The 14,516-nt window shown below is 47.9% G+C and overlaps 1 protein-coding gene across 1 annotated transcript in view; it reads right to left on the bottom strand.

The window, feature by feature from the left end:
* Positions 1 to 14,516, bottom strand: part of uggt2 (UDP-glucose glycoprotein glucosyltransferase 2) — a 50,872-nt gene that overhangs the window by 4,134 nt on the left and 32,222 nt on the right. Inside the window, exons 30-38 of the mRNA XM_056289823.1 lie at positions 11,185 to 11,269; positions 10,897 to 10,979; positions 6,773 to 6,874; positions 6,543 to 6,627; positions 5,435 to 5,617; positions 5,104 to 5,264; positions 2,284 to 2,398; positions 1,238 to 1,354; positions 457 to 625 (exon numbers count right to left, since the gene is read on the bottom strand). Coding sequence (XP_056145798.1) covers positions 457 to 625; positions 1,238 to 1,354; positions 2,284 to 2,398; positions 5,104 to 5,264; positions 5,435 to 5,617; positions 6,543 to 6,627; positions 6,773 to 6,874; positions 10,897 to 10,979; positions 11,185 to 11,269 — 1,100 coding nt within the window. The remainder of the gene's footprint in view (positions 1 to 456; positions 626 to 1,237; positions 1,355 to 2,283; positions 2,399 to 5,103; positions 5,265 to 5,434; positions 5,618 to 6,542; positions 6,628 to 6,772; positions 6,875 to 10,896; positions 10,980 to 11,184; positions 11,270 to 14,516) is intronic.

The raw sequence follows: 14,516 nt of genomic DNA, 5'->3' as shown, positions 1-14,516 counted from the left end.
TCATTTTTTGCTGAGAGTGATCTGTACTTCGGTCACTTGTAGCCCGGGAAATACGGCAGTAGTTTTCAACTTGCGGTGAAATTGATCAAATGTCCTGAAAATATTACTGAGATCATGAAAAACTGTAAAATTGGGTGATAAAATGGTATTTTTACCTATTGCGATGGCATGTTTTTAGCATCATTTGTATCTGAGATCGCATGTTTTGTCTGCTGAGATTGTCAGCACTTGATGTTTTGGGGGGACATTCAATGACGAGCTTAAAGTAACACAGTCCATTTAGAGACTGTTGAGACTTCCATAATATGAACTGCCATCAGCAATGGCTTTCATGTATATCCCAGTAGAAGTGATGAAAACGGTCTTGGAAATGTCTTGGAAGATGATTTCCTAGAGAGTAGGAAACCTGCTCTATCTTCTCATTCCAGTTTTGTTGTTTTTGCTGTTGTTGCTAACCTGTTTTACGTTGTGAAGGAGCAGGACTCGGTTTCTGTGCTGACGTTGCGTCTCCCTGCTCATGAACGCGACTCAGGAACTGTTTGATCTTGTTGTCATACTCGACCCACTCGGGCACAATCCTCGCCGCCGCTGTCAGCTTGGGCTCCTTGGTCTTTGGGTTATTGCACTGCAACAGTAGATAAGCAGACAAAACACATCAGTCAAGCTACCAAAGACACTTTTGCCCAGCGAGGCCAGGCCCTCGCTCCCCGCGGCAGACATTTGAACCCGATTTGATTTCCTGCTCTTTTAAAAGGACATTAGTCTGTGTCTCGTGTGTCCAAATTGTCAAAGTGGTGTCCCTCGCTAAAATGAGAAAAATGTTCACATTTCAGTCCACTGGACCCTATCCCAATAATTCGCTAAATTAGTTTAAGACACTGCAGGAGCCTTCCCGCCACTCTCCCCCAAATACTGGCTGAGTCATGGGCGGTGTCAGTGTCTCGGAGCTCGTTCCAGTTCCTTAGCACCGTAGCGGGCACAGTTCCACTACTCCAAGCATGAAAGCTGCGATCAGAGTGGTCATTGACTAGATTTATTTCCTCTCATCAGTGTGAAGCCAAAGAAGGATTGGCGGTGAGAGACAGAGAGAGTGCGACACTTCCAGCCTGCACTGCGCGAGCAGGTAAATGTCAGATTATTGTTCCTCTACTCCTAAGTACGCCATTTAGCTCCCCTTCACTCCTCATGAGCATCTCGCAAACTTCAGAATCAAATTTAAAGATTCGGGGAGCCTCACCAGGTCTATGGTCTTGGCCGTGACTTTGGAGCCATCGTCGCACCAGGTCTCGCACCACAGCCAGTCTTGGGGCAGGGACTTGATGGCCACTTGGTGGATCATGTTGTTAGGAAGGTCCTATCAGGATCACAGAACAAAAAATATGAATAAACAGGGCATGTTAATTCTGGCTAATTCTGAGACACTGCCACACCCAGGTAGATAAGGGAGTATTTTCTTACTTTTTGACAAATTGGTATAACGTCTACCCCCCCGCGACCCGAGAGCAGGATAAGTGGTTCGGATAATGGATGGATGGATGGATGGTATTACGTCTCTCTATGAAATACATCTGACTTTTTTGTTTTCACCTAAAGTTGTTTAGTTTCCAGTTCACCACATCCACCTCTAATGAAACAGGCTGTCTGAGGGGGGGTCATAAACATAATAGCATTATTCATGAGCCACTACTCTGATTGGCTGGCAGAATTGCTGGCTCTGCCCCCTCCCTTGACAGAGGCAATGACTGCTCAACCAGAGGCTATCTTGCTCCCTTCCCTTCCCTTCCCTTCCCTTCCCTTCCCTTCCCTTCCCTTCCCTTCTCTTCCCTTCTTTTCTTCTCCCCAGTTGTACTTCGCCAATTACCCTACTCTTCACATCCGTCTTCCCACCCGCAGACACGGCCAATTGTGTCTGTAAAGACGCCCGACCAAACCAGAGGTAACATGGGGATTCGAACAGCTGAACCCCGTGTTGGTAGGCAACGGAATAGACCCCTACGCTACCTGGGCGCCAGAGGCTACCTTGCTGGGTTGATTGTTTGTTCCCAGTGTGACATCACTCTTAGGAAGAATTCTGATTGGCTTGTTCAAATGGCACTGTTTAATCACATTAAAAACTGATGAGACAGCGATGTTATTTAAGTGCTGTGAAAGCTTAACAGCGGCACTCCTCACTGACAGGAAAATCCACCAAGTCTAGACAAATCTTGTTTTCCATAACATCCCCCCCCCCCCCCATTGAAAAAAAAATCCGAAATAGTGAATGAGAACGTGGCTGAGAGTCACCTGGTCCAGGTTGGACAGGCTGTTGGGGTCTTGGCTCAAGGCTTGGTACTGGCCGCGTAATCTGTCCCCAGCTGCAATCTTACGAAACTTCTTTAAGTCTACTACGTACAGGGCGCTGGGTAGAATAAGAAACAGGTGTAGAGGTGAGGAAACAGAGAGAGAGAGAGAGAGAGAGAGCGAGAGAGAGAGGGTGGTTGTCAATTGTACAGGCTTGACAATCAATCAACCAATCAAAACCTTATTTACAGTGTGTGTGTGTGTGTATATATATATATATATATATATATACACAGTATATATATATATACAGTATATATATATAACAGTATATATACTTACTGTATATATATTTACAGTATATAGTTTTATAGTATATATATTTACAGTATATAGTTTTATAGTATATATATTTACAGTATATAGCACATTTTGAACATTAAAAAGCAATGTGTCTATCATTATGTCAAAGTGCGAGGATAAAAAGAAGGTAATAAAAAAGGAAAAATCAGACAATAAAGACAAGCTAAAGGGAATGGGATAAAGTGGAAATAAAAATGAGTTAAAAGTAACTGAATAATAAAAGAATTAAGAAGATACAAAAGAATTCATGGACACGACGAGAGAAACTGCAGCTGATCAATAGTAAATTAGCAGCTTAAAGAAAGCAGGCGGCTGGTCGTCCTTGGTAAACACACTATTAAAAAGATGTGTTCTGAGTAACAGTTTAAAAGGTGCTATCGGCTGTTTTGAGTTCAGACGGGAACTAAAACAGGACCATCGTAGTTCATGTTGCTGGACTAGTTTGAAGAAGTGTGTCTGTGGCTCTCAAGCCTCTACCAGGAATACAGTGTCTGCAACACGTCGTTAATGTAGTCTGGAGCAAGTCCATCTAAAGATTTATAAATAAAAGATTCATAAAATAAACAAAAGAAGATTAAAATCTATTGTAGAGGAGGGCGCCCGGGCGGCGTAGCGGGCTATTCCGTTGCCTACCAGCACGGGGATCAGCAGTTCGAATCCCCGTCTTACCGCCGACTTGGTGGGGCGTCCCTACAGACACAACTGGCCACGTGTGCGGGTGGGAAGTCGAATGTGGGTACGTGTCCTGGTCACTGCAGTAGCGCCTCCTCTGGTTGGTCGGGGCGCCTGTTCAGGGGGGAGGGGGGAACTGAGGGGAATAGCGTGATCCTCCCACGTGCTACATCCCCCTGGTGAAACTCCTCACTGTCAGGTGAAAAGAAGCGGCTGGTGACTCCACATGTATGGGAGGAGGCATGTGGTAGTCTGCAGCCCTCCCCCGGATCGGCAGAGGGGGTGGAGCAGCGACCGGGACGGCTCGGAAGAGTGGGGTAATTGGCTGGGTACGATTGAGGATAAAAAAGGGGGAACCCCCCCCCCCCAAATTTTTATTGTAGGACTAATTTGCGGCCAGTGAAGAGATTCCAGAGTAGGAGTCATGTGACATTTTTGTTCGGTTTCTGTTAGTACTCCAGCCGCAGGGTTCTGGACCAGTTATGACTGTCCAATTGTTTTCTTTGGCAGTCCTGACAATGCTGCATTGCAGCATTCAAGTCTACAAGTAACAAATGCACAGACCAAATTGTCAGTATCAGGTGGGGCCGGATGAAAATCAACCGGAATATTCTTTCTAAAAACCACTTAATGAGGGATGAAGAAGGCCCAGGTGAGTTCATCTAACGGTTTCTACGAAAGGATATGAACACAGCCAAAGCTGCAGCACAGATACTGAACCATACCTTAAATCGCACATCATGCCTGGCAACACAGGCTGAGCCACGCCGGCAGACACCTGACAACCTCGTGTTTTCAAAGAGCTCGATGGAGCGAATCACGGCCTCACCCTGACTGGGTTTGTTTGTTTGCTTTTTTTTTTTTCCTGCCTTGCCGAGCTGAGCAGCCCGCTGGTGTCCAACAAAATCACAGTGGCTTCCTCACTGCCTTCTCACAGTCCAGCGGAAAGCTCTGCTCGCTGGGCAGGGTCCTCGGCTCAGCAGCGCGACTAGCTGCCAGCTCATCAAGCCACATCCAACGAGCCAGCTCTCACAGTACGGCGCTTCGGGTTTCACACTTTGTCCTGTCCCAGTTTAAATTCCACCGTGGTTGTATTTGAAGCCACATCTAAGGATAAAGGGAGCTGAAAACAACACCGATACCGATTCGCATTTTTTCCCCCTCTCATGGCATTTGGAGCTTGGGAGGTGTTCAAACAGGAAGTCCCGAGAAACATAACGAATGGCTCGTCAAGAACATTCGCTGGGTCCGAGCCAAAACAGGCCTGATTTACAGGGCAGGTGGCAATGAAAGACATATTTCATGACTGATATAGGAGGCTTTTATGAATATTGATGTGGAGACACCGGGTAGTTTAGTCTGTTTTTAACTTCTCTTCCCATAGCTCCTTTCATTATTCCGTGTGAAGTGCAGAAGTCACAAGTGTCTCTCGCTGAGAAACAGCGACTAGCCTCAAAGCAAGTGCTCCCTGTAAGACGCAGTATGTTTATAATGTTAATGTTCGGAAATGTATGGATTTATTCTGCCAGCTACCTCTAGAATAAAAAGGGACCCGATTGCGTTTATGTTCTCCAAAGATAAGAACAGTGACGGTCAAATGTAAAAGGAAGAGGATTATACTGTTACTGTGCAAATAACTGCTATTGTGTACTAGATCCATAATCCTCTGTGTACGAGAACTCTTTGTGCCTACACAGGTAAAATGTGAGCAATTGCTACTCCGCATACAGATCAGGATGTGTGCCGCTATAAGTCATAAGGCACGCTCAAGGAAGGACAAGTGTGTACCTAATGTGGTATTTCCTGTGGCCTAGGTGCGAGGCCCAGTAACCCGTCTTCCAGAAGCGATAGCCCTCCATCTCTCTGCGGCTATCGCAAAACGGGGTGTAGCCATAAGGGGCGCCCTCCAGGTCCAGATCCCTCAGCTCCTTCAGGTCCGCCCGTACAATCTGTGAGAGGGAAAGGGGACAGAGTGAAGCACCACAGAGAGGACTGTCAGCGCTTCAGTGTTCACCGAAGATGGCGAGGGCGCCTCTTCCAGTCTCCACGCTGAGGTTGTCAACTGACAGGAGCATCCCCGCTTTAAGGCTAGCTCTCACGCACAGCACCTGAAGCTCACCTGGTCGGCGTCCACAAAGATGATTTTGTCCACAGCCAGTGGGAAGAGGACGTCCAGGAAGAGGATCTTGTAGCCCCAGATGATGCGCTGCTTCTCAGTCTGCTGGTGGAGCCAGCGGGGCCACTTGTAGTGGACTAGTTCATACTGGAAACCGTAGGACTTTGCCATGTGAGGGATGGTCTCCTAAGCATTCCAGACCACACATAGCAAAGGTAAAACAGAGGTTGTTTTTTTATTTGCCCCCATTTTCTCCCCAATTGTACTTGGTCAATTACCCCACTCTTCCGAGCTGTCCCGGTCGCTGCGCCACCCTCTCTGCCGATCCGGGGAGGGCTGCAGACTACCACATGCCCTCCTCCAATACATGTGGAGTCACCGGCCGCTTCTTTTCACCTGACAGTGAGGCGTTTCACCAGGGGTATGTAGCGTGTGGGAGGATCACGTCATTTCCTCCCAGAACAGGTGCCCGGACTGACCAGAGGAGGCACTAGTGCAGCAACCAGGACACACATACCCACATCCGGCTTCCCACCCGCAGACACGGCCAATTCTGTCTGTAGGGACGCCCGACCAAGCCGAAGGTAACACGGGGAATCGAACCGGCGATCCCCGTGTTGGTAGGCAATGGAATAGACCGCCACGCCACCCGGACGCCCCAAAACAGAAGGTTTTAACCTGAAGGCAAGGCTGTTTAAATCCATCTGACACTCTAAACCTCTTCATCAGAGGAATGTACCGACTTCAACTGACAATAGAGCTTTCTAGTCCGCTCTATTTCCATCCAGACAATGAGTACCGATTACTGAACAAATATTTATCCCCTAACAGGAATAATAGATACACAACTGTTCTGCCTCTCTGAGCTGTTTTTGCTATTTTTTGCAGTTTAAGATGGGTGGAGGGAGGCGCTGCATCGACTATACAATCATCCCTATAGGAAAGCATGGAGACGACATGCAGACAGTAATGACGGAGGCGGCAGCCCACGGATCCTCTCGTTGCTCAGTGCAAACAGATGCAGGCCTCCCGGGGCACGCCGTGGGGCCGGGAGATAGTTACTGACAACCAGACAAGAAGTCTGCATGAAGCCGCGGTGCGAAACAGGTACCTTGAAGGAGGGGGAGAGGTAGTTTTTGAGGAACCAGAACTTTACTGGGGTTTGGGTATGCCGAAGGACGGACAGCATCATTATTCTGAAATGGAGAGGGAGAGAAAGAGAGACAGGGTGAGAAGGCAGCACGAGAATAAGGGTATGAGTCTCAAAGGAACGAGGCTAAAAGTACAGGGTGTGGAGCTGGGGAAGTATGTGTGTGTGTGTGTGTGCTGGAAGTGACCCACCTCAGAAAGCGCTCGTACAGATGGCCCGAGGCCACAGAGAAGATGTTCAGAACGTCATCTTTCTTCTTCTCTCCGCTGTCCGACCTGGAGCCGCCTGTGATGCTGCAGAGGACCACACATTACGTAAGCCTGCTGTCTTTTGCCTGACGCACACTTTCCACACACCAACAGCAAAAACACAACCCAGCCAGTAGCCAGCATGCTTGTGTGGAGCCAGAAGCGGGGGGTGTGGGGGGTGGGGGGGGGGGGGTGGGGTGAGGGCATTTAACAGCTGACACAGCAACCATTTTCACACCAGCAAATCATGCGTTACTTTGCACAAAAATGAGATGTTTTTTTTTTTCTTCTTCTGTACATCAACAACAAAACTGCGAGGCATGGTGACAACGGCCCGGATTGTGTGTTCTCCGGTGGAACGTAGCGCTGTCCTCCAGAGAGCCGAGGTAATCAACTCATTAGAACGCAGACACGGTAAGAGGCAGCTGGAACACTTAAGACGGCTCCTTCTGCCTTCCCTCCCCACAAAGATAGTGAGCTGATAGCACGAGCTGACAGAGCTTCCAGAACGACTCTGTTTCCAGTCATTAACAGGCGACACAGACGCACTGGCGAGCCGAGGAAGGTGTGCTTAATAATTTGGGGCCCGAATCGCTTCTGTTCTACAGATAAACAAGATGCACTCGGGTTTACACTCGGCTCGTTATCCAACACGTCCGGTTTTTCACTTAAAAGCTCGTTTCAACGTCACGCATGGCAAGTAAGTTAAGTCATTCGTTAAACCCCCCCCCCCCCATCGGGGCGTCCGGGTACCTATTCCGTTGCCTACCAACACGGGGATCGCCGGTTCGAATCCCCGTGTTACCACCGGCTTGACACAGTTGGCCGTGTCTCCAGTTGGGAAGCCGGATGTGGGTATGTGTCCTGGTCGCTGCACTAGCGCCTCCTCTGGTCGGTTGGGGCACCTGTTCAGGGGGGGAGGGGGAACTGGGGGGAATAGCGTGATCCTCCCACGCGCTACATCTCCCCTGGTGAAGCTCCTCAGTCAGGTGAAAAGAGGCGGCGGGTGACTCCACATGTACGGGAGGAGGCATGTGGTAGTCTGCAGCCCTCCCCGGATCGGCAGAGGGGGTGCAGCGGCGACCGGGACGGCTCGGAAGAGTGGGGTAATGGGCCAAGTACAAATGGGGAGAAAAGGGGGGGGGGGGAATTCCTCCCCGTCAGACACTTCACACGGATGAGACAACGGCTCGTTCCAATTCTCGGATAAGGGCGTAATCCAAAAGGACACCGGCCAAACTTTCTGAAAACACAAACGCACCCCGACTGCTGCTTCGAGAGTGATGGATCACGATGCGAGGCACATTTGGTGGACAGAAAATCAGGACTCGTGCTGGAGGGCAGGGCTGTCCGCAGTCAAACTGTGTGTCCTTGTCTTTAACAGACTGCTGATGAGAGGAGAGTGTCTCTTCTGCACTCAATCACCGCCGGGCCCCGAGGCTCCGGGAAAAGACTACTGAGCGGGACGGAGGGGGGGCAGGCATGCTGTTTTCCACTCCCCGTCATCTATATACTCCACTCCAACCGTCACACAAACACCAACACACGTGCACACACACACACACAAAATAACATAGAATAACCTAATGTGTCGTCCAGTCTCTCTCAGACTTGACTTCCGACAGACGCTCATGTTCGATCCCCGGCCGAGAGCTTTGCTTTTAGTTTTCTTTTTACCTTTCTTGTCATCTCGTGCACTATCCGCCTCCATAGATCTCGTGTATCCCTCTCCCTACACTCCTACGCATCTCATCCTCATCCTAAAGTAGGTCTTGACGTGCTACTCTCCAACACCGAGCGAGCTGGCTTTCAGGGTTCTGAAGCGCCGCTGTGGTCCCGGGGACGCCTATTGCCTGCCCGTCGCTATTATGAGGGGTTTCCATTTGAGAGGCGGGATAATGCCATCTGCGGCGCCACAGCGGGACCCCCAGATAATCGGCTTTAGTGAGTCAGGTGAGAGGGCCGTTTGGCTGGCAAGTGACAGATAATCCAGACCTCTGGAAGGACCCACAGAGCTGTGGCTGAAGCCAAAGCAGAGGCCGGCGCTAACTTCGCACGACTAAAAATCCACTTCTGGCCACAGTGCTCCTCTCGGTAGCACGTGGAGCTCAAATAAAGAGAACCACATGAAGAACTCTCCATCACATTATCATTATTTAACGAAGCATCATGGTGAACATGCTTTTATATGTGTGTGTTTGTGTGTGTACAGACATGTTGATGGTTTCCCCTTTTTCCTGCATGACATTAATAAAACATTTCAAAAATGGAGCTAATGTTTCCCTCAATTTAAAAATATTTGTAAATGGGGCGTCCGGCTAGCGTAGCGCTTTATTCCGTTGTCTACCAACGCGGGGATCGTCGGATCGAGTCCCCGCGTTAACCTCCGGCTCGGTCGGGCATCCCTACAGACACAATCGGCCGTGTCTGCGGGTGGGAAGCCGGATATGGGGTATGTGTCCTGGTCGCCGCACTAGCGCCTCCTCTGGTCGGTCAGGGCACCTGTTCGGGGAGGGGGTGGGACTGGGGGGAATAGCGTGATCCTCCCATGTGCTACGTCTCCCTGGCGAAACTCCTCGCTGTCAGGCGTAAAGAAGCGGCTGGCGACTCCACATGTATGGGAGGAGGCATGTGGTAGTCTGCAGCCCTCCCCGGATCGGCAGAGGGGGCGGAGCAGCGACCGGGACGGCTTGGAAGAGTGGGGTAATTGGCCGGATACAATTGGGGAGAAAAAGGAGGGAAAATCCCCCCCCCCCCCAAAAAAAATGGTAAATTAAGGATAGCTCATAGCTATAAAAGTAACCCTGGCAATAACTCATTCTAGTAATTTATGTGTGTGTGTGTACACATAGTGTATATATAGCTACAGAGGATAATCATATCGGGATATATATGCGCGAGACTGTGTAATTACAACATTAGGTATCTAGTCTAGTCTTAGATGTCCAGCCTGTTATAGTCATTCTACCTTTTAAATCAAAAGACAGGATAATGAGTGCTCCAGGGTGCAGGAGGGAAGTGCGGGGTGGGGAACTGGAGGGAACAGACACGCCCACTCGCTTCTGATCCACCACATAACCGGAGCAGAGCTGCACGTTTTAACCAGAAAAGCTGCAATGGTTCTGACCACAGTACCGAAGTATCACGTTCAAGGCAAACGCCGCCGAGTATACAAGCGGGAGGATCAGCACAGCAGTCACATGACCATTAGCATAGAGGGCGTGTCCGTAGCGGGACGCTATAAAAGCGGAGACACACCCTTTTGGCTGGAAGGAATGCGGCTGTATTGGCTGAGCAAGTAGTCAACTTCCACTGAGAAAGAGGAATCGTTTTCCACTTCCGCACCCTCAACCTCGAAGTTGCTGTCGGCGGTCTCGTCGCTCGCCTTTTTTTTTCTTTAAGTGACGACAGAGCAGGAAGGGGGCTGTCACCGGTAAATTTCTCGTTTTTCTACGGCAAGCGGTTTAGCCCCAGTGCTTAGCCCACCCAGCCACACCCACACGACCGCCCTGAATTTCAGTAGCCATCAGCTATGAAGCCATAAAACCACACCCACCTTTCGGCTGTAATTCAAACCACCCGTGTTAAAAATGTGCTCGGAAAAACAGCAGGAAGGTATCTCTTGAAACATGGCATGCTCATGAATATGACAGCACAGGTTTAGGTGTTAGAGGAGTTACAGTGGCACTGCCTACCTTTTCTCAAAAATGCTCCAAACACTTCACACAGCAAGCATTAAATGTGGAGACAGATCACACAGTTAGGGAAGTGCACAAACACACAAATGCCCGAAAACAGAAAACACACACACACACTCATGGACACACATACCTACAGAAGCACATATTTTTTGCAAGACTAGATCTTACAGCATAATATTGCAGTCTGGATCCAGGGGAAGTACGAGCTCTCCTGAAACCACAATGTATGCTTTAAAACAGATGGCCCATGAGCACGCCCACCGACCAGCGAGCGTGCAGCAGTTACCCCCGGTCTACTGAGCCCAGCCTTTCGGACCAGGGAAACTAACCAGCCCGTAACTGCACGTGAGTACAAACTACACACACCTTGCTATGGAGTCCCACAGGCCTTTGCTTTCTGTAGCTTCACTCAAAAGATCTTCATTGATTTTTTCTGCCTTTTTCTGCACCTAGAATGAGCGGGGAGGGACAGAAATGACGTTTCGGAGTATCAATTTTGCTGGAGTCAACATCCCATAATGACAACAGAGATGCATGGTGTTTGTTTTTTTTTGTTTTTTTTAATGACCCTTTTGTATGATTTTTGTATCGTGTGTAGTCATTACGATGAGCGATGCCGTGTGCTAACCAGCACCAAATGAAAAACATACTCACTCGGACTTTGATGATCTTGCTGTGGAAACTGTTGAGCACAACGATCACATCAGCGGAGTCAGCGGGTGAGTCTGTCCCATCATGCCTGAGACACAAGATCACAGACGAGACGGTCATTCACCGCTACTTGGTCAAACACAAGTACAGCCGCAAGGTGAGCATGAATCAGGAATCAGGATCAGGAACACTTTGTCATTTCACTTCATGCACTTGCGTACAACACAGAGACAAAAACATACAAAAACTACAAGAATACACACCCAAACTAACACATATACCCAAACTAACACATATATCCAAACCAACACATATACCCAAACTAACACATATACCCAAACTAACACATATATCCAAACCAACACATATATCAAAACTAACACATATACCAAAACTAACACATATACCCAAACCAACACATATATCAAAACTAACACATATACCCAAACTAACACATATATCCAAACCAACACATATACCCAAACTAACACACATACCCAAACTAACACATATACCCAAACCAACACATATATCAAAACTAACACATATATCAAAACTAACACATATACCCAAACTAACACATATAACCGAACTAACACATATACCCGAACTAACACATATATCCAAACCAACACATATACCCAAACTAACACATATACCCAAACTAACACATATACCCAAACTAACACATATACCCAAACTAACACATATACCCAAACTAACACATATACCCAAACTAACACATATATCAAAACTAACACATATACCCAAACTAACACATATATCCAAACCAACACATATATCCAAACCAACACATATACCCAAACTAACACATATACCCAAACCAACACATATACCCAAACTAACACATATATCCAAACCAACACATATACCCAAACTAACACATATATCCAAACTAACACATATATCCAAACTAACACATATACCCAAACTAACACATATATCCAAACCAACACATATATCCAAACTAACACATATACCCAAACTAACACATATACCCAAACTAACACATATACCCAAACTAACACATATACCCAAACTAACACATATATCCAAACCAACACATATACCCAAACTAACACATATATCCAAACTAACACATATACCCAAACTAACACATATACCCAAACTAACACATATACCCAAACTAACACATATACCCAAACTAACACACATACCCAAACTAACACATAAACCCAAACCAACACATATACCCAAACTAACACATATACCCAAACTAACACATATACCCAAACTAACACATATACCCAAACTAACACATATATCCAAACCAACACATATACCCAAACTAACACATATACCCAAACTAACACATATACCCAAACTAACACATATACCCAAACTAACACACATACCCAAACTAACACATATATCCAAACCAACACATATACCCAAACTAACACATATACCCAAACTAACACATATACCCAAACTAACACATATATCCAAACCAACACATATACCCAAACTAACACATATATCCAAACTAACACATATATCCAAACTAACACATATATCCAAACTAACACATATATCCAAACTAACACATATATCCAAACTAACACATATATCCAAACTAACACATATACCCAAACTAACACATATACCCAAACTAACACATATACCCAAACCAACACATATATCCAAACTAAACAAAACATCATTGTCCACGGGAACGGACGCCAGCCAGGATGACTGTCGAAACCGCCGGTCTGCATGGGTTAGCAGTTAGCTTAGCCCGCCCCGCTTCTGCGTCCTGTCAGACCGCCCTCGGCGTTTCCTCCTCGGGCGCAGCTCCAGGCAGGGGCCATGGTCCCCCGGGCCCACCGGATGAAGCAGACCAAGCTCTCCCAGCTGATCCAGCGCCAGCTCTCCCAGCCGGACACCCTCGACCCACCTCCCCGCGCTCCTCACGATGACATCAAAAACACCACAGTCAACGCCAGGTGGGACCGCCGCCAGACTGCCCTTGGTGTTATCAGAAGTGCCGGTCTGCATGGGCTAGCAGTTAGCTTAACCTGCCCCGCTCTTCCAGCCATCAAACGAAGACAAAACTTAGACGCAGACGTGGACAAAGACACCGCAGGGACGGTACAGGGTGAGGCCGCCACAAATGTGAATTCGCGCCGCCATCTTCCCACACCGGAAGCGGAAGAACCCGATGTAAAACTTGAATGGGTAAAAACAATTTTACATGTCAACACTAACGTTGCTGCCAGACAACAGTAGTCAAGTGAAATAATCCAAACTGAAGCAGAGCTGATTGAGGTGCCCCCTCTTGTCTGTTATGGCTCCAGTTACGGTGGCAGATGTTTCCAGTCTGACGCTCTTCATTCTGTGCTTCCCGCAATCCGCTTTAGATACGGCAATTTTCTTAAGCACTCATCTAATCAAGCTGACTTTAATTTGCATTCTTGCATCACACTTCCCTAAACAGTATAAAGTGAAATTAGCATTTTTCGTGACTTTAAGGTCTGCTCCCATCTTTTAGCCATGGTGACAGAACAAAATGGGAACAAGGTGAAAAAAAAAATATGTAAAAACACAAACACACAGAAAAAACACAGGTAATTCTCACAAAGATGAAAGCAGTGACTAAGGAGCAGACCCCCGACGGACAACGGGAATGACAACGTGCTCAAAAGTGCATTCTGGGACATCTGCCAGGGTCACACTCCAATTAAATTCATTACCCTGCGGTACCACCTCGCTATCTTTTCATCCATTACTGCTTCCCAGCCATACTGTATCTCACGGTACATTTAACGAGGGAGTCCAGCAGCATCGATCGTATCACACTGGCCTCTTACTGTAATTGTTTTAGGACCGATCCGCCCGGTGTAGAATTTGTTCTGGCGGGCAGGATACCCGGAGTCCGATGATGAAACACCACAAGGTAAACCTCAGCCAGGGATGAGCAATAGGCTGTCATGCTCAGCAAGCCATCATGACCCCAGCACTTACTAAAAGGCAGAAAATTAACCTTATCACTATGATAAATGCCCCTCCTCATTGGCCACTAAGTGCATTTTTTTTCCCCCCTCGCGCTGCACTGCTTGGGTTTTGCCCCCTTTGCCATCGCCTGCGGGACTGTGGTTAGAGAGCAGCGGAGATCAATTTGTATCCCCGCTCTGAGGAGAGGCGAGCCGGCCATCTCATTCATCGCTGTCAGGGCGAGACGCAGTGGCAGCCCAGGGTGCAGTGGGGAGGGGGGGGGGGGAGATGCGGGCCCGGGGAACTGGAGGGAACAGACACTCCCACTCGGCTCTGATCGGCCACCTAACCGGAGCAGA

Source organism: Lampris incognitus, chromosome 11, assembly GCF_029633865.1.
Source record: "Lampris incognitus isolate fLamInc1 chromosome 11, fLamInc1.hap2, whole genome shotgun sequence".
Taxonomy (NCBI): Eukaryota; Metazoa; Chordata; class Actinopteri; order Lampriformes; family Lampridae; genus Lampris; species Lampris incognitus.
The sequence above is the reverse complement of the archived record's forward strand: the minus strand, read 5'-3'. Positions and strand labels throughout refer to the sequence as shown.